The 20,147-nt window shown below is 37.7% G+C and overlaps 2 protein-coding genes across 2 annotated transcripts; one reads left to right on the top strand and one right to left on the bottom strand.

Moving 5' to 3' along the window:
• The first annotated feature begins 999 nt into the window (after positions 1-999).
• Positions 1,000-7,261, top strand: LOC144435181 (ragulator complex protein LAMTOR2). Its single transcript, XM_078123752.1, has 4 exons — positions 1,000-1,139; positions 2,177-2,339; positions 3,305-3,394; positions 5,502-7,261. The coding sequence occupies exons 1-4, from the start codon at positions 1,072-1,074 to the stop codon at positions 5,556-5,558; spliced, it is 378 nt and encodes a 125-aa protein (XP_077979878.1). The 5' UTR covers positions 1,000-1,071; the 3' UTR covers positions 5,559-7,261.
• Positions 7,262-8,866: 1,605 nt separating this feature from the next.
• Positions 8,867-18,966, bottom strand: LOC144435823 (putative ATP-dependent RNA helicase DDX5). Its single transcript, XM_078124458.1, has 13 exons — positions 18,810-18,966; positions 17,177-17,390; positions 16,767-16,863; positions 15,905-16,038; positions 15,572-15,637; positions 15,078-15,219; positions 14,614-14,774; positions 14,159-14,331; positions 13,590-13,700; positions 13,035-13,096; positions 12,750-12,809; positions 10,432-10,671; positions 8,867-9,846 (listed from the first exon to the last, which is right to left on the bottom strand). Exons 1-13 carry the CDS (start codon positions 18,866-18,868, stop codon positions 9,323-9,325), a joined length of 2,043 nt encoding a protein of 680 aa, XP_077980584.1. The 5' UTR covers positions 18,869-18,966; the 3' UTR covers positions 8,867-9,322.
• Positions 18,967-20,147: the final 1,181 nt, after the last annotated feature.

Raw genomic sequence — 20,147 nt, 5'->3', positions numbered from 1 at the left:
TCCTTTTTCAAAGCCAATTCTGTAATTGGATCTCAAGGTAAGTATTTCATATTTACATTAAAAATTATTAATAAATAAATTGACACAGAACAACTTTGAGGATCCAGATATCAAAACAACGAATGGGGAGAGAAAGATCTAAAGATACGAGTATTTCCCATCATGCTCTAGAGTAAATACTTGAAGGTCACCGCAGGTCACGGGTTACTGAGTCACACACGAGTGTGAAGCTACCATCATATTCATATTCATATTCACTTTCAAAAGTTGACCTCTAGCTCAATGTGAATATGATGATAGCTTCACACGTTCATCATCAGATTCGAAGTCTTCCGAATGGGTACGAACAAGCGTTCGGGCCGCGGCAAATCACACAAATCCTTCATTGGCAGGTTGAAATCATGTGATTGTAGTTACTTTTCACTTGATTTACGTGGATTTGCCAGAGTATCCAATTTGCACCATGAATTATTGTTGTCATATAAAAAACTAATTTGGATGTTTAGTATGCCTTTCCCATATCTTTGAAAATGAAATATCAATATTTGGGTGTACAAAAAACATGTATGAGTAATGTAATAAAATACGGCTTGGCTGGGTGTGTTTTGATTTCCCACAGTGTCGCTATCTTTGAAACCCTACTTAACACTTACACTGGTGAAATTTACACAAAATAGTGTTGTCAAGACCACAATTATCACAATGTATGTAGTTCCCTTGATCGGGGAGGGTCAACGCAATCGATTGTAAAAATTATGGTCCATGACAACAATAATTCATGGTGCAAATTGGATACTCTGGCAAAAATAAGAAGAAAGTATGCAAATCCACGATTTCAACCTGCCAATGAAGGATATGTGATTTACCGAACGCGTGTTCGTACCCATTCGGAAGACTTCGAATCTGATGATGAACGTGTGAAGCTATCATCATATTCACATTGAGCTAGAGGTCAACTTTTGAAAGTGAAGATGAATATGAATATGATGGTAGCTTCACACTCGTGAGTCACACGGCACTTCCTCCAGTCAACTAAGGTGTGAGGTTAGAAAAGAGAAAACACTTTTCAATATGCTAAAACCGAAAGCTCTTACCCAGGTATTGAGTCAAGCCAACACAGGAGGCGTTCAGAGTACATTGTAAGTAAATATGTTTATGGTGTTTAGCTTCGTTTATACACAATCGAAACTTGCTGAAGTTGTTGCATGGTGCTCAATTACAACTACATTACTAAAAATACCAGTAGTACTAGTACACGCATCGATGTATTAATCTCCCCTAATACATACATGTTACATATACACTGTACTTTAACAATAAAAATTTTCAAAATTCAGGCCACACCGCTGTGTAGTGGCACTAGTTGTGTATCTTACACCTTTTTTAGAACATGTCTTCTCCACCTCTTTTCCCCAACCTTTCCTCTTTCCCTCCCCTATTCATTTATGTTCAAATTCTACTGTATTGCAATTTCTTGTTTCTTTTCTCAAATTTCTGTCATTTCTTTTCTGTAAGTTTGATTTTATACACCCCCTGCATACCCCTATTGACTACAGTAGTTACAAAAAATCATGTACGATGTAGTTTGATGAGAATATTTTCAGATCAGGTGTCATGGGGATCATGTCATGCTTAAACACAATAGTTGCTATGTGACTGGAAAAGATGAAGTTGCAAATACAAATATGGCTTATGTCAGGGGCTCTAGCCCTATACTTAAATTGTACCTACTATGTGTGGTTCAATCATTCATCAAACTCCACTCCTGTTAGTCATGCTATTGAGGTATTCTGATCACAGTGCTTTGCTGATTCATGGAGCTGCTACAAAGGTGGTGTTGGTTGGGGGGGTGGGGGTGGGTGGTGTATATATATCAGCAAAACACATGAGTAAACCTGACCTTGTGTACATACCACCACACTGATAGTGGATAACAGACAGAGAGTTGACAAGACAACTGGGTTTATCAAAGTTCCCAGTGTGCAAATCATAGATATAGATCTTAGATATCCAAGATGTAGGTACTAAGTCATTTATTATGATTTATCGACAAAGTATTGTCTTCACATTAGTGAATTCTGGGTACAAGTTTTCTTTAGATCATTTCAACTCTTGAGTCTATGTTTTCATAAATGTACTAACTTCACAGTTTATGTCAAAATATTTTATCGTATAGACTTCTGAATGGTGAGGGCTCACTGCTGGCATATTCTGGTTATGGTGACAAGGATGCCCGTGTAACGGCAGCCATTGCTAGTAATATTTGGGCAGCATATGAAAGAAATGGCAAAATGGCATTCAATGAGGATAATTTGGAATTTATATTGATGGACTGTGAGGTAGGTAGAGTAAATTAAAGGGAAACACCACTCCAGGAAATAGAGCTATTTTCATAAACTATGGGTTCTGGAGAGTCATTTCATGATTTTACATTGCCTAAAATTACTTGCGATTTCAGAGAAGCATCAAGTTTATCTTGTGCCTTTATAGGGTATCTTTGCCATGGGCCATTACATCATGGGAGTCAGTACAAATAATATATTCATGGTGCACAATTAATATTCACAAGCTGTTTAACATTGAAGAGAATAGACACTATTTAGGTGTCCTGAATATTCAGTGTTCATGAAACCATGAATATATTATTTCTGCTGACTCCCATGATGCAATGTCCTACAGCAAAGATACCTTATAAATGCACATGATCAACTTGATGTTTACCTGAAATCACAAGTAATTGTAGGTGATGTAAAATCATGAAATGACTTGCCAGAACCCATAGTTTATGAAAATGCCTTGATTTCCTGGAGTGGCCTTTCCTTGTAAACTTGGTGAGAGATTATCTCTGTGTAGTAATTATCTTTTTCAATTGCATCATGAGTTTCATCAACTTAGATTGGTTTGAAAAGAAAAATCAAAGATACAGTAATGAATTAGTTTTCAAATCTGTATGTCATTCCTTGACTTGAAATACTATTGTAGACATACACACACATATTACATGTATACACATTTTTAGAAAGGATTTATGAGGAATCCTTTCGATTGAGTCAACTGTATAGAAAATTGGGAGAAAAAGACTGTTTTTATGTGATTTTGACTTTGGAAAACTATGTTCAGTGTAGGGATACTTATCTGAACACTCTTCATTAAAAATAGCTTTCTAAAATACTTATAATATTGTATGAATGACTACTGATTGGTCATTGTCAGTCTTATTCTGTATGTCTTACGTGATGAATTGTAAAAGACAATGTAGTTATCTGTAAATTTAAAATTAAATTTATTGTTGTTTATATTTCAGGAAGGAAAGGTCGTTATTACAAAGGTAGCCAACCTGCTGTTGTGTATTTATGCAAAGCAGTCTGTTGGATTTGGTATGCTACAAGCAAAGGTAAGGATGTCATGTACTGAGGGGGAAGGGGAATTTGAATTTTACCCCTATACAACATAGTCACAGGATGGGGGATCAGTACACACTGCAACGTCTCTCAAGTTTCACCACTTAGTATTACTGAGGAGGAAGGGGCATTTGATTGAATAGTAGTCCTGTAAAAGACAGCGGACTTGTCTAAGATTGACAGCTGTCCCATAGCGTAGGACCATTCCTGTGTTACTCTGTTACATGTCATAACCAGTGTGTGAACTTAAGGGAAAATGACTACTGGTCATAAGGACCAACAGGTAGCAAATGCTGCTGGTCCATAAGGAAAACAGCTGGTCCATACCATACTCAATGCAGTTCACGTCCACGACCTGTATAATAACCCCCCCCCCCCCCCCCCCCCCATTTACAGATTAAATAATTTTGAACTTTAATATGATACAACATATCTTTAGATATAAAAGTAATTTAGAGAGTACAACGAATTGTTCACTATCCACTATTATTTCATAAAATTTCCACTCACAGAGTAAAAAAATAACTAGTAAATTTTGGATTCACAAGCAAGTACTTTTTGACTCTGTGAGTAGAGGTTTTCATTTGTAACTATGAACCCAGAGACTATGAATATTCATTCTCACATAATCTGTTCCTATAGACTATAGTGGTCTGAGACTGAATGTATTCATTCCACAATAGAAATACATATCCATAGATTGTAGATAATATAGAGATCACAGTCCTCTCCTTCCTCTCTGTACGATTCACTAAATTCTGAATCACATAATCCAAAGTCAGATTCATCGTATGTAGCAACAGCTGATGTAGCTTTCCAACTCTTAGCGAACGTAGACCCACAAATTCATCATAGCAGAAGGTTTTGTCGCATAACTATCCCTCTTGAAAACTGTGTATTTGCTTTATTTCAATTTCCATCCACACAGTGACACGAAGCGGTTTCGTCTTCCTTCGGTCTTTACAAATATGTACAGAAGGGCCACCCCCCCCCCCCCCCTTAAAAGCCCTACCCGTATACCCTGCCGTGGTGTATTGAGTATCGTCACTGGTTGTTTGTGTAAATAAGAAATCTGACCATGATGAAGAGAACTATCATGGCTAAACATGTCTTACAGTGCAGTGTGATTTTTTTTTGACGTGGGAACGTGATATGGTAACTGTACTGTAATGTGTCATCCACTATATGAACCCGTGTTTGGCATGATGCAGTAATTTTCCAGATACAACAATGGCAACAAAAATGCAACATTTCTAAGTTTTTACGTTGATTACAACATGACAGGACGTACATCAATCCATGTGTTTGCTAACATAATTTCATAAAGCAAATGCTGTATGCTACGTCATACATGTATGTAGACATGATATCAACATTGACAACAACACGGAGCGAGCTAGCTCTGTGTCGATTGACTTGAATGAGATGATGTCGAGAGTAAAATAGGTAACACAAGATCAGATTCATGTAGGTGAAATTGGATATATCTTTGAATAACAGTTATTATTTACTCCAAATTTCAGTCGGTCATAAGGACCGATAAGTTGTTGTAATTCTGAAAAACTGTCGGTCCGAACGGAAATCTGTTGGTCTCGGGCCGAAGGACCGGCGTTAATTTCGCACGCTGGTCATAACACTTTCAATATAAATGTATCCTTGTTGATTTGCATAGAAAGAGTGATAGCAATTGTCAACAGTATTTCTTTCATGGCTACAAATTAAAACCAGAAAGGAGGATAGAATAATCTATAAACCATAATATTAACAGCAATTTTCTATCTCACAACTGACTTAGACTTGACAAACATTTATCTTGTTAGTACATGTATGTAACACTACAGCCTAGAGTTTGAACCTGTCAGGCGTCGCATTAGCTGGGTTTGATTACAGGTCTGTATGTAAGAAGTATGATGCTCAGTTTGACCTGCCGAACAATGCAGGTTTTTGTGGGGTACCCTGGTTTCCTACTGCTTTTTTAACACTAGGGCACTGCTCTTGTGGCGACCATTCAACAAAGTTCGAAATAAATTATAATTGTAGTGCAAGAGGATGCAATATATGATATTTCTTATGCCAATTTTTGTTTTCTCATGTTTCTAGGCAAAGGCACTGGCTGAATACTTGGAAGAACCACTGACCCAGGTTGCAGCTTCATGACAATGAATGTTGGATAGGATTTGATTTCCTGTCTAGCTATGATATTAAAAACTATGTTTTGGTTTATTCATGTACTACGAGTCAGTTTTAAACCTGACTTTCCTCTATAGCAGAACTTTGTATTCCTTTGAACATGCTAAATGTAATATGGTGCATGTGTTTTCAACACCCTGGTTGACGTGTTCAAGGTGGTGTTATTGTTAGCCATGTATCTGTGTTTCTAGATCCTACTGTTTAATATAACACTGTGTAGTTGCTACAGATTCAAGTCTTAGGTTAGCACATATGATTGTGAATTGATTGTATGGGCCATGAAATATTAGCCAAACTATCTGCTCTATAATATGGTGGTCCTGGACCATATTTGAGAATGTATAATTCTCAGAGGTGTATAATTTACAGGTCTTCATTTGTTATGTACTTTCTTGATGAATAGCATCCATTAGTGCTTTAGCGTAGGACTGATATAAAGTGTCCATTAATTTGTTTTATTATCTCAACGATAGATCCTGGGCTAGCTTCTCTCTGACCCACATCAGATCTCTAAACCTTAGAAACATGGTTTCAATATCTGATTCAATGTGACATGGACCAAGTTGAGGTACTAGTTTTATCTACTGGTTAAATACGTACATAAAAGTCATGTAGTATTGTATATATAATTTTTACCTTGAAATGAATATCAGATCTCCATATATCATCAACAGATTTATGCATAGACACTTTCTCTACAATTGCATAAGCAGTAATTTTTTTATCCCCATTTTTTTTTTTTCATCATTCACCACATCCTACTCGGTTTTCTATGTGAATGCCAGGTGGTCTATGGTTTTCCTAACTGCTAAGTTACAGATGTGATAATTATATGTTTTTCAATAAGTCGAACGTGCGATGTTCAGACCGGTCACAACCCTGTCTGTCACTAGAGGGCGCTATACTTTGGGAACCCCTATATTTTGTAATTTGTTATTATCTGTACCATTTTGTGTCACAAGAGGCTGGTTGTCACACAAGTTCAGGTTCATGGCCAACTTTGGTAGGTCATTAAATTTGTGACATAACATAACATATTTGACTTTGTCACTCTTTCGTATACAATAGCAGAAAGGAATGTATGTCATCTTGCAGTCTAAATTTGTGACATAACATATTTGACTTTTGCAACTCTTTCGTGTACCAATAGCAGAAAGTAATGTATGGAAATTAATGATGGAAAGTGACTGAGAGTTGATCTTGGAGAAGACTTTAGTATGGGGGGTGGGGGGGGGGGGTGAGATAAATAATTATAATAATTATCAGGGTTTGTGGTGAGGTGGGGGTTGATTGCATTTAATGATGTAATGTCATAAAAAACTCATTCAGTGAAATGTAAGTCTAAAGAGGTTAAAGAGATATTTCTATGAATAATGTAAACATTGGTTTTCGTTTTGATATACAATGTTATTATAATATTTTTGATATAGTGTTGTAGGACAGAGGTGATGTGATGTATATGAGTAGGGATATTCATACATTTACCAACAGGGTGGCACTTCAGTAAAGTTTTGAGTGGTTTTTGCCAACACTGTTATGTTTTGATTTAGCCAAATCCAGTGATGTCAAGAAAGAAATGACACTGGCCAGTGTGTTGTTCTATACCTCATGTAGACATTGAATGATAGAGATGTATTTGTATAGGAGATATGCAAATAAAAAACTTTACTCAAAGCAGTGTGCGTGATGTGTAGTATTAGACATCTAGTGCACAATGACTCCAAAGTGCCTATTCCGCTCAGTTAATATATCTCATGAATATTCATTGTTTAACCATGGATAAATTTTGTCTGCTGACTCCCATGATGCAATGTCCCACAGCAAAGATACCCAATATTAAAATGCACAAGATGACCTTACGGATGATCAAATTGTCACAACATACCTGTAGTGCTTACAGTGCAACTGTCCAGTCCTAGACTGTTTATGGCATTAGAGGTACTCTCATTGTCATACATCACCGCCCTCTATGGCAAGTCTTATCAGCCAATGCCGAAAGTGCCACGATTGATCTAGCAACTGTTCAGTGTAGGATCTAGGATCACTGTCGTAGTACATTTTTTGTTGCGTCAGCCGGGAAAAAATGCTCTGGTTTGTGAGAATGAGGTACTGTACTCTCTTAATATCTCATACCGTGTACCATGCTTGTGTTGAGGTGAAAATGTTAGGTACAGCAATTTGTCCATTACAATTTGAAAATGTGCACCAATAACCTTATTACAACCATGACATTATTCAAATGAAGTCATTATGTAAATGTACATGCACAGCAGAGATGAACACAAGATGAAGCATGAGAAGTATGCACGTGATAATTTACATGTAATTATGTAAATTTGATATACAAGTGTTTGATAATGACTTTTGGGGTGTGGCTTACATTTGTACTCTTGCATTTTGAAATTGTGTACCATTTTCACATTCTCAATGCAAGTGTGGTAAAACCACTAGCACTATAAATAGGCCAGCCCAGCTCTTTCCAAAATATAAGATTTAATTATGATTGGTGTCCTGTATATACTGTACTGCACTCCTCACAATCCCTTACAATAATATTGGTTGGGTGAAGGTCTGTAATTCTTGACAATGTAGAAGTTAACGTTATACTGTAATGGAGAATTTGAAGGGACATACAGGTCCCTGATTTGTTACTACAGTTAAAACGGGAAGCATTTGCTAGAAGTTAACAAACTCTTCAGTCAAAATCCCCCAGTGTTCTAATCTAGCATGTAAAACAACCTTGACTTAAAAAGTGGTCACCAGTGATTACTCCATACAAATGTTCTGTAGTCTTCATGTGAACACTTCCTGCTTTAGCCAAGCTGGTATGTCATAATTTCAGAATCACAAAACTTTGGTGTCCTACAGACTTGATGAGACATAGTATACTATATGGCCTGGCCTCTTTTCCAGAGTTCTGCCCAAACATGGCATTTCACAAGATCAAAACTGTTCAGGGCTACAGTGAAGCATGTACAGCGTCTCGCAAGTTTATAATCAAGTTGGTAAGTGGGGAGGGGGGCATAAAATTTGAACGGAGTCATACTTCATAATATAACTTATCTTCTTCGTGCTCCACATCATGAACATCAACCATACACCCTGGACTCGCTTTCTCACTGATTGATCTCACACTTGCATTAACAGGAGAACACATCATGATAAGTTTAAAGTCTTTTAATACATTAATTGAAATCACAGCAGTAAAATTGACTGGACAAGTCTTTAGTACACTTTGAACGTGACGTTAACTACCCCCCCCCCCCCCCCCCCCGACATTAACTACCTCTCCCCCCACCCTAAAAAGAACAGAAAATCAAATGCAAAAGGGGGCAAAGGATTGGTCCATGCTCCTCCAAAAAAGGGTGAAAAAGGAGGAGAAAAAGAAAAAAAAAAGAACAAGGAAAAAAATACCCTTGTACAATTAAATGAAATAAATAATTGGACATGCTTGACGGACTAATTTGAGACGATGCACGATGGGACTTTAGTGACATGAGTAATATGAATATATAGACACGGATAAAAAAACTGTAGATAGCACATACTGAGTCCATTTATAAAGACTCCAGAAGTTCAGTAAATACTTTCATCACCAAAGCCACTCAGGCCTGACAGCAGCAGTCCATTTCACCACTTCCTTTCCTTTTGTCAAAACATGTAATATATATTAAAATAGTTCTTGAGTACAAAAAAACCAAGGTTTTGGCAGTCACACAGAGCAAAATGAATTACTGCTGTGGCTGCGACTGCTGTTGGTATGCGGCATACTGCATGGCATATGCCTGGTATTGCTGCTGGATATTGCCATACTGTTGCTGGCCTCCTGCAGCTGCAGCCCCTGCCCCATTAAACCCATTCACCTGCTGCCCGTACATTTGTGTATTCTGTACAGCCTGGTTTCCCTGTCCCCCAGATTGACTCCCGGAACTACTACTTTGCTGCCCATAGCTCTGGCCACCATATCCACCACTGCCCAATTTTGGAGATTTGCGTGGTGGGCCACTGTCCTGGCCATAACTAGATCTGTGTCCCCCTGGGCTTGGCTTAGGACCCCCAAATCCTTGGCTGCGTCCTCCCCCATACCCTTGGCTACGACCCCCACTGCTTGGACCCCCTTGAGATGACTCAAAACTCCTCTTCTTTGGACCACTTTGATTACCACCAAATGATTTGCTACCACCAAAGCTCTGTCTAGGTCCACTTTGACCAAACGGTTTACCACCAAAATTTGTCCTGTACCGATGACGACCGCCTGGAAGAGATGAATGAACACACAACTAGACATTAGAACAAGAGTCAAACCATGACCATGCAGGTTTGGCAAACTTCACTTGTTTATTACTCCAAATCAAATATATTTGTGGATTTAACATATTACATTATAGTTGGAAAGATTCGTCAGCCACATACCAGGGAAGCAGGATGTATTATCAATAAAATATTGGCAAAACCTTATTTCTTACACATAACATAAGTTTATGTTAAACATTAACCTGTTAAAAGACAACAGACATTTCATCGCAAAGTACAATTCACTGGGTGTAGACAAGATATTCAGCCATTCCAGGACAACCCTTGAAATACAAGCGTCTCTGTACCCTATAGCATGCTAAGTATAAACAGCAATTCAAATGTGCTCCACTGTAGAGAGACTTGGCAAATACAATCAGAAAAGAAAGTGGCTTGTATTCTGTTTAAATGGAGTACAAAGAATTCACTATCCAGTGTGCACCCCCCCCCCCCCCTTAACATTTATATTATCTACTACAATATATGGTTTGCATGCATCAACAACATACGTATACGGAGCAAGTAACTGTTACAGTGTAACACATACCTTTACCACCAAACTGTTTCCTTGCAGCATCGGCCATATCGAATAACCTGGGATTGATAACTTGATTTGCTTCTTTCAAAACATCTATCAGTTCAGGAGTTTGCTTCATATTGGATAGTGTGAAGAAAGTGTAAGCTGTACCTGTACGGTCACTACGAGCTGTACGACCAATACGGTGCACATAGTCCTCTGTACTGCTTGGATAGTCATAGTTTATCACAAATTTGATGTCTGACACATCTGTGATTTGTTAAAGTGTGATATTTGATCAACAGCACACCAAAACAATGGGACAAAAAAGTGAACCAAAATAAAAATTAGAAACACAAACTCAGAAGTATAACCCAGGCAGTGTCCACGTTGAAGACAGTCCCACCACTTAAAAAGTTTCATCTGGAACATGAAGTTTCAGTTGTCAATCTGAATATGGGCTTATTTCTGCACGCAGTATTTGCTGTTGGGTAAACAAAAACCAGCTCAGATGCACACTCCTCCCTCGACCTTGCACCATGTGGAAACATTGATCTTCAGTTAGCTAGCATGGAGCTCCTTGGTGGCACCTGGAAGTATCATGGCCATGGAAACTCCCTTAGGCAGCACTCATCAGGAGCTCTTTTTGTTATCTTTTTTTTTTTTAGGAAATTAGCTTACCTTTGGAGGGAGCATGCATCATATCCACACTCTTTGTCAACATCCATTGTTTTCCGTTAACTTGGCAAATTATCTCAAAGACTGAACTTGCTTGACTGAGCTTGTTTATCCTGAATGTTCACATCAGGAGCTTGCATATACTATCACCCCAGCTCCCAACTAATATTGCACTTTCGAGAATGCGAGAATAAATACCCTGTCTCGTGTTGAGTGCAGTAAATACTTTTTTTTTTAAAAAGGCAGCTCTGTTTGAACAGAAATGAGGATGAGAGCTGCAGTCTTTCGAACTGCCCATGGGATATTTTTTTTTTTTTGCATTGACAAAGAGTCTTTCATAACTGGTAATGTCTGTGACTTGTAGTAGACATAATAAATAAGGTCTTACTATATACCGCTGCAGGTGGCAGGTGATCCCCGACATGACACCAAATCACATGTGGTGAGGGAGCGAACGTCTTCAGAAAAGGCAGAGCAGTCAACGACCAACTACAGAGACTACTAAACCTAACAATCCTGGTCAAACAATTTCTTTCATCTACCTGAAGTATTTGTACTTGTAAAAATCTACTTTGATGTATCATTTCATATGGACAACTGTTAGGCTTGTAAAACTGTGTTACACGTGTAAACTGTCAACTTGGGACATTGTGCAACGATTTCCAGCTCAACAGAATCTTCCACCCACTATAAACTGACTCTGTTAAACTATGGTACTTTTAATGGGTCAGTAAATCAAAGGAAAAAGAGATTGCCTGAAAGCCTGATGGTAAATTCTTTGAGGCACCCAAGCACACAAAATATACAAAATGTTTGATTGGAAATTTCTTGCAGCAGCAAAAAAAAAGCACCCATTCTCTTCTTATAGGATGCTCATTAAGATGGTGGCTGCCTCGATGTTAAAATTGCTATCGACATCATCATGCCAAGAGGGAAAGTTCTCTGTGAATCTACCTATCTGCACAAAGCTGGTGTAGTGCGTTTAAACTATGAATCGCTCATCTCCCCCGACAAGTCGACCACTGTCATGCCATGGGTCCTGCCGCAGACAATATCTACAGAAAAGACCAAACTCAAAGAAATACAACAAGTGTGAGTGTGGGCGTCTCTCAAAATGAAACAGTTCAAGTTGACTGGCTGACTTTCTATCATGACTGTGACATGGTTATTAACATAATAAATACATGACTTGTTACTGTAAAACATTACTGCAAACGTAAATTAGGACAATCTTGACGAGGACGGATACAGCTTTCTTACTTTAGAACGTAACCATTCGTTACTGGCAAAAACAACTGTGTTGCAATCATAAATTCATTTCAACTACACATCACAAAACTTCTCTTGAGGAATTTCACGCATGCTCTTTTATACTTTAAATTCCCTAAAATGGCAAATAGTATTTTTTGGTTTTCATCAATTTTACAAGTAACACAACTTGCTTCACAGTACAACTTGACTTACAGTTGTTTGAAATTGTACCCATCCTCCTCAAATATTGTTAGATGACAACATGCACTGTTATGCAGTCTTGATTTTACCGTGGATTATTTACACACAGATCTTCAGATGATAGAAGTGATAACTTTACACTGTGGACATGCCTCTTAATAATGTCAACTACTATATCACTACAGAATGTATGTAAAACAAATGCAGAATATACAAACCTAGACCACGAGAGGCAACATCTGTAGCTATGAGGATAGGTGCATTGCCACATCGGAATTCTGTTGATGGAAAACACAACAATGTAAGAATCTGCTAATGAAAACATAATTTTGGGCAGAATTAAACAAGTAGAAAAATGTTACCAAAAGCATGCACTAAAATTACCACTCTCTTCAACATGGTTATACACCTTATTAATATAACACATCAGATTTCTACAATAAGGTTACTTTATTACTACATCTGCACGTTTTATCGTTTATTTACGAGTTCTCGTTACTTACCACTTAGAACCCAATCTCTTTCTGGTTGTGACTTGTCTCCATGTATACACATTGCTGGCCATCTGCACAAATAAAAACGTAACGAACACGTAATTGACAGGAGGAAAAAAAAAGAAATCACAGGCAATATTTACAGGCAAAACCCTATAGGTATCACAAACTAAATTGTCTTACATTTACTCAGATATCTCATTTACAATATATAGACAATAAATAGAAATTTCAACCCATTTTCATTTGCCAATTCCTGGTGTTTTTGCCAAGTGTGGTAAGTAGGTAAACTCTGCAGGGGGTTGACAGTCATTTTATCAGGGTTCACGTTAAAAATTATGGTAGACTGTTTGGGGCACTATGCCACCGTTATATGCCACTGTTACCCTTTCAGTTACTGGGATTCCCCAATCTTAATGAACACACTGGACTCAAATACTGTATTTTGTTTTGAGTTGAAGCGATACCCAAAACAAGACGAAATATGACCCAAGTAATACAACATACACTTGATTTGTATGTTGTGAGAAGGCAATGTCTAGATTTGTAATCTGGTAAACTTACCCATCTCTCCTCATCCTTCGTGTTAGGTCATCTGTTCTTTTCTTGGTCTCTGCAAATATCAACGTCTTGTTCTCATTCTCCTGCATGATTTCTTCCATCAACCTGATCAATCTTGAAAGAAAGGAACAACAAAAGATAATTTAACATAAAATACACTTTCTTTCTATGAGCATTAATGGGGAACCGACACATATTATCGCTGTATGACCTTCATGAATGATATTCTAGATGGCAAATGTGATAATTTGGGTCAAAAACCCTGCTTCAAGAGACATTTTACTCATTGCCAGGACGCACAACAAAGATGTACTTTTGAGACAAAAAGATGCCTAACAAAAAAAAAACTTGGAAAAGCCTGTGTAACGCAACCACAAGTAAAAGTATTTCTATAATTATGAACACAGGATTGTAAATATAACTGACACAAAGAACGCTCTTCCACGCACTGTTACAGAACAGGGCCAACATATACAGAAAGTCAGAACATAGCAAGAATGGTCCAAGACATACTTCATGGTCAATTTGACTCTGAATCAGAATACTGCACTGTGTTAAGCCAAGACACTTACTTGTCGTCCTTTTGGTCATCTGAACACACATCAACTATTTGTAAGATATTGTGGTTTGCTGATAATGACAGAGCACCAATGTTCACTTGGATGTAATCCTTCAGGAAATCTTCTGCCAAAGCTCTAACATCCTTAGGCCAGGTGGCACTCCACATCAGAACTTGTCTATCGGGCTACAGAAGATTATTAAAATGTTAAATGGTTTAGATTTACTACAAGTGAAACTTTACCATCAGAACTTGTTTACCAAGTTAGATAAGTTTACATATGACAATGGCTTACATTTAATGACTGGTATTCTCAATAAGAACTTGCATGACTGACGTTAGTGGTTAATAACAGCTGGCATCCCTCATCAAGCAAGATAAGATTTTATGAAATAATAGAAGGGATTAGGTAAGGCAACGGTTATCACAATGACAAGAGAAAGAGATAGAGCTGAATATGAGACTTACCCTGATCTGTTCAACTATCTTTCTGATCTGTGGTTCAAATCCCATGTCTAACATTCTGTCGGCTTCATCAAGAACCAAGTAAGTACATCTCCTCAAGTTTGTTTTGTTGCCTTCAAGGAAATCAAGCAATCTACCTGGAGTTGCAATGCACACCTCAACTCCTGTAAGTGACGGAAACGAAAATGAATTCATGTTCTCGTGTCTAATGCAATACATGAGGTGAAACTGGTTGCCAAACGAGTGTATACAACAACATAATCTGGAGCTTAGCACATGTTTAATACTGGATGTAATGGTCCAATTGACATCAGACTACTATCTATATATATTGAAATTCATGTCACTGAAGTTTCATTCTCTAGGAGTACACCACTACAATGGAGTTGGACTATTGTAAAAACTGAACACAGTCTCAAAAAGAAAATATAAATCAAACATATATTGGAAGCAAGATTGAAGGTTACCTCTTTCCAGATCTCTACTTTGGGGTCCTCTTGGTGCACCTCCGTATACACAAGTGTTCTTTATCCTAGATGACTTGCCAAATTCTTGTGCTACTTGTGATACTTGTTGGGCCAACTCTCTAGTAGGACACAACACCAGGCACTACAGAAAATAAAGTAGTCATTTTTTTTTACTCTTGTGACTAGTGAATGTACAGACATGGCTTCACACAGGACTCTTAACTGTAACATATCATTTTATGGTATTTTGGCAATTAAGTGATTTCATTATTGTAAATACATACATAATCAAATTCAGACGTCTGGGAAAGGAGAACTGGCAAATTGAATTGTGTAACTAAAGCATCTAGACTGAAAGGTCCAGCAGTTGATCCACTTTTGTAACCACTCACTGAGAGTGAGAAAGCGCAGAGAGAGATCAAGATTGAGAGTGAGATAGATTGATCATGATTTCCAGTCACTGATAAATAGAAACTATGTAAAGTTATACTCACTATTGGTCCATCACCTGGTTCTAGGAAAGGCTGGTGATTGATGTGGACAATTGCTGGCAGCATATACTACAGGAAGAAAATATACCAACATTCAACCCATGGATAAAAATACAGAATTCTTAAAGAGTTATCTATATGAATGGAACAAAATAAACCCAAACATAGTGATACGTATGCACGACTTGCAAACTGACATTTCTTTTCTGTGTACCAAGTTTTGACACTATGCAAATCATTCCTTTTCTGAAACAATACATATAAGAACATATAATGGTCGTCTTGCAGTATAAACATTACTATAAACTACACAGTTACTACTATACAAACACTTACAGCAAGAGTTTTTCCTGATCCAGTCCTGGCAATGCCTACCATGTCACGACCACTGAGTGCCATGGGCCAGCCCTGAGCCTGAATTGGGGTTGGATCATGGAAGTTCAGCCTCTTAATAACTTCCATGATGTAGTCTACAAATAAATGGACACAATTTCATTTGATCAGAAACTTGTATGATTACATGTCCTGTTCGACTGTATTACACATAGTATTAGTACTCTTTTAGACTGGTAGATTTGTAGTTGTGTGTTCTCCCCCGTTATCACTTTTTCAGCTAGTAACAGGAGCATTAAAGGGACATAGTCCGCAACCACCAAGTACCTTTCATCACTTTTTGTTTCCAAATAAAATGCTACCTGTATTTCACCATTCACTACCAGCAGCCACAGGCAAAACTCCTATCATATAAACTGCTGTGACACTGTAGTCTAATACATATAAATAAAATATACTTACTAATACGTTGTTTTTTTTAAAATATGATCTGAGGTTTGCCAGTGACTATTGACAGTGAATGGTAAAATATATGTAACCTTTCATTTGGAAACAAAAATGTTGAAAAATAGTTACAAGTTGCAGACCATGTCCCTTTAATGAAGATGAATCTTTTTTAGACCAAGTATTCCTGTGTGGTACTTCTACTTCACCTAACTATTCAATCCATTCATGTACAAATTAATCTTCTTTCTCCTGATGGGGGTAGGGGTATTTGTTGGTACACTAAAAACTACAAGTTGAGAGAAACAGGATGAAATACAATATTTGGAATGCTGGCACACAAAGCCAATATTTCTCTAAAAGTTTAAACTATTCTTAATAACTCTTGAGAAATAAGTCTCAAATTTTTTTTGTCTCTCACCTGGAAATGCTGCTTCTTCAAAGGCCATGCAAGGAGACGGAACTTGGTGTCCACGTATAGTGACTTCCCTCTCTTTTCTGAACGCATCTATATCTGCCTGAGTGGGAAAAAAGGGTTGGGAGGTTCTTTACGAAGAGTACAAAACTTGAAAAATATGGGGTGGTAGGTATAAAAGACTGTCTGTTAACATTTCAGTAGGTATGTTCAGGGTGTAATGTTCCCACAACACAGCAATATTAAATCCAGTCAATTTTTATTTTTAACTTGTTGCTCGAAGGAAACAAATTTAAGAAGTGACTTATTTTAACATAAAATAAATCAATAAGAGTACATCTCCCAACAGTATATTTTGTACATGAAATCATACAAAGGACAGCTCCAACGTCTATGACTGATGAAATCAAACTTACTGGAGTTCTTCTTGACACGTTAGGATGTTCTACATAAAAGTTCTTTTCAAAGCGAGGTAGTCTACTCATGTCCCAGCGTGGTTTCCTCAGCTTCTCTCCAGGCTGGCTGTTGCTTTTGCCACCCATGCCACTGCCACCGCCACCTCGTCCACCAAAACGAGGGGCTGAACTACCAAAAAACCCTCCTCCACCGCCACGTCTAGGAGGACCGTATCTACAGAAATCAAAGAAATACACATCAGTACTATAAACAGTAGTCTAGTTTCTATACAGCATCGTTACGATTTATACCTTCACTCACAGTATAGTCAAGACACTGATAAAAGGTGTTAATTATGGTTCAACCCCATGGTGAGCAAAGCGCCAACAGAGCATGTCACAAGTAATAAAGCTGTGGTCATCGCTCATTAAATATTCATTTGGTACAGCTATTTTGACTATGTCCAATCTTCCAACCAGGACTCCATGATTGAAGGCATTTGACTAGACTGTGGTTAGAACCACAGGCTGGTCATCCAGACTACACTTCCACTCACTAAAGAGTGTTAGAGACCACATTGGCATTCAGAAGTTAGATAAACAGCAAGTACTTGAAGTAGTCACACATCCATAATTTTACCCAGCTGTATATATTACGTGCATTGGTACCATCTCACCTTTCTATATACCTGATTATCAAAGATACTGCAAGCCTCTCTGTACTTTGTATGCAAGGTGAGTGCTGGACAAGCCAAATGAGAAGACATTTAGCTCATTGACACACACACCTCTTATATACATTGATTGCAATGTAATTCACTGTTCAAGTCTTTCTGTCAATTTGGTGTTTATCTCCTTTAGATGGGAACAAAGGGTGACACTAAACCCTCACTTATTCATTATTTAGTAACATGTTGTACTAGTACTGTAGTCTACACATGGTGGAATATGAGACAAGAAAACTTATTAAAATGCATTATACTCTGACTGATGCAGTGACAGTTCTGAATTCTGAATCATTCGTTAGTGAAGTTGTTGCCTTATAGTCTGGGAGAACACTTTAGGCATTGGCAGCAATTTGCTAGTATGTATGCATACTGAGTGAAACCAAAATGGTGGCGCTTGTGTGTGCGCTTGTGTGAATGCATTCAGCCATTGGGCGTCAAATTTCCGTCTACAATATAGTTGAACAGTGCTGAATTCTTTGGTAACAATTCTAACTTCGCAGTTGTCTTCTCTTGCACTGCTTTCGATATGACAGATTCGTCGAATATATTGTGACACCGGATATTCGGGATAATGTTGTGTCGTCACGTGGTGTGTGAAGCTGACAACGCTACCGTACCGGCGCCATGCCCCATTGAACTTAGGCTGAAGTCATTCAAACGACACATATATATGTTTCACAGGGCTGTATCAACTCATTTGTTCAAAAATGTAACACTATATACCTAGCCAGTTAGTACATAACCTCCCTGAAACAAAATACAAACGTAAAATTCACATATTCTTTCAGTTTAGAATGGATAAATTGAGACGTTCGTCATATTATAGAGGAAGTACACAATGTCTAGCTTTGTGAAAAACCCAGCCATTTTCATTCTCGACATTATCGATCAAATATCTATGTAAAATACAGGGTATTTGTACTTACCCTCTCCTGTCTGATCGACTGGACGAATCATAGGATCTATCACGATCAAATCGAGACATGTTTTAGTGTTTAAGGGTAAAAAATTGGCTGTTATATGAAAGTCTGCTATCAAAAACGAACTTCGTCAGTGCTTCGTTGCAATGTGTGATGTCACGCAGCTACCGGCAACCTGATCACTTTAGTGTATAATAACTATCAACGCCACCTTTTCCGCCTAAACGAAAAAATAGCTTGCTACAAGTATTTTTTAACTCTTTCTTACGACCAATTTAATAATCCATCAGAAAGTTTCGAAATTTATCTTTGGAAATAGCGAAAATTGGATTATATGACGCGAGAGTTTGGGACTCTTTTCTCGTAGTTGTGATCGATACCTTTGAGAAATGACAGTGAAAAGTCAGTGACGCAGCGTTGTGACAGCGCCCCCAGACTATGGTTAATATCAATTAGCTTTCGTTTAATTTTATGTCCGTTCTTTTATTTTTCTTCTGTATGTTAGGCGTAAAAAAAAATAATTGTGTGGTTCCGATTACATTCAATTTAAATATAGGTGGGGTTTATTTTATTTTATTTTTTCATATGTGAGTGACTAGTTCAGGTAATAGTTATGTTTTATGTTGATTTCTATATGGTCTCTGTGTTATTGGTTTCTTCTCATCACATCAGATGTACAGCCATTACAGATTGGAAGAACAGTTTTATATCGTCTTTTTCAGTTGATGTCAGTTTCCGTATCCACTATTTCTTGCGAGACTTCACACAATTGTCGCGATTTTCTTATTTTTTCTCTCGAAAATGTAAAAAAAAGTTTAGGGTCGGCGTGAAAAACTAGCTAGGTGATGAGGCCTAGGAAATTCCATCAAATAACCAATTAAAAACAGCCATTTACTGAGATACTATATACTAGATGCCAAATAGTGCATGCAAGCACAAACGAGGGAGGGGTATATGGGAGGGCATGACTCCAGGGATGTGACAGGAAATTCTGAAAAATATTACTTATCTGGGAGTTATTTCATGGCACCAAAATTATGAATACACTGGTGTATATTTTGTTGTACCTTTGTCAAAAATTACCATTAATGTTTTGCAAAACCCCAACTTTAAGTGTTCTTTGCCAAAATGACTTTTCTCCCCATTTCAGCAACGATTTTCAATATGCCCCCATAAAAATACCCCTCCAAGAGTCAATTACAGTCACCTCCACTTAAAAGGATTCTGTTCTTGCAGGTTTGGTTTTTAAAAAGCTTCTTTGTGTGTGTGTGTGGGGGGGGGGGGACTTTTCCAATATTTTTGTTTGTATGAAATGGGGTGGATGCAAAATATCCCCTTGTTCAG

Source organism: Glandiceps talaboti, chromosome 5 (genome assembly GCF_964340395.1).
Source record: "Glandiceps talaboti chromosome 5, keGlaTala1.1, whole genome shotgun sequence".
Classification (NCBI taxonomy): Eukaryota; Metazoa; Hemichordata; class Enteropneusta; family Spengelidae; genus Glandiceps; species Glandiceps talaboti.
Note: the sequence above shows the minus strand (reverse complement) of the source record. Positions and strands in the feature narration are given on the sequence as shown.

Excerpts from the sequence above, each read along its gene's own strand:
- LOC144435181 (XM_078123752.1), top strand. The coding sequence starts at position 1,072 with ATGCTAAAACCGAAAGCTCTTACCCAGGTATTGAGTCAAGCCAACACA. Across the intron at positions 1,140-2,176 it reads GGAGGCGTTCAGAGTACATT|ACTTCTGAATGGTGAGGGCT; the intron begins GTAAGTAAATAT and ends TTTATCGTATAG. Across the intron at positions 3,395-5,501 it reads TTGGTATGCTACAAGCAAAG|GCAAAGGCACTGGCTGAATA; the intron begins GTAAGGATGTCA and ends TCATGTTTCTAG.
- LOC144435823 (XM_078124458.1), bottom strand. The coding sequence starts at position 18,868 with ATGTCTCGATTTGATCGTGATAGATCCTATGATTCGTCCAGTCGATCA. Across the intron at positions 15,220-15,571 it reads AACCAGGTGATGGACCAATA|TGCCTGGTGTTGTGTCCTAC; the intron begins GTGAGTATAACT and ends TATTTTCTGTAG. Across the intron at positions 14,332-14,613 it reads AGATAGTTGAACAGATCAGG|CCCGATAGACAAGTTCTGAT; the intron begins GTAAGTCTCATA and ends AATCTTCTGTAG.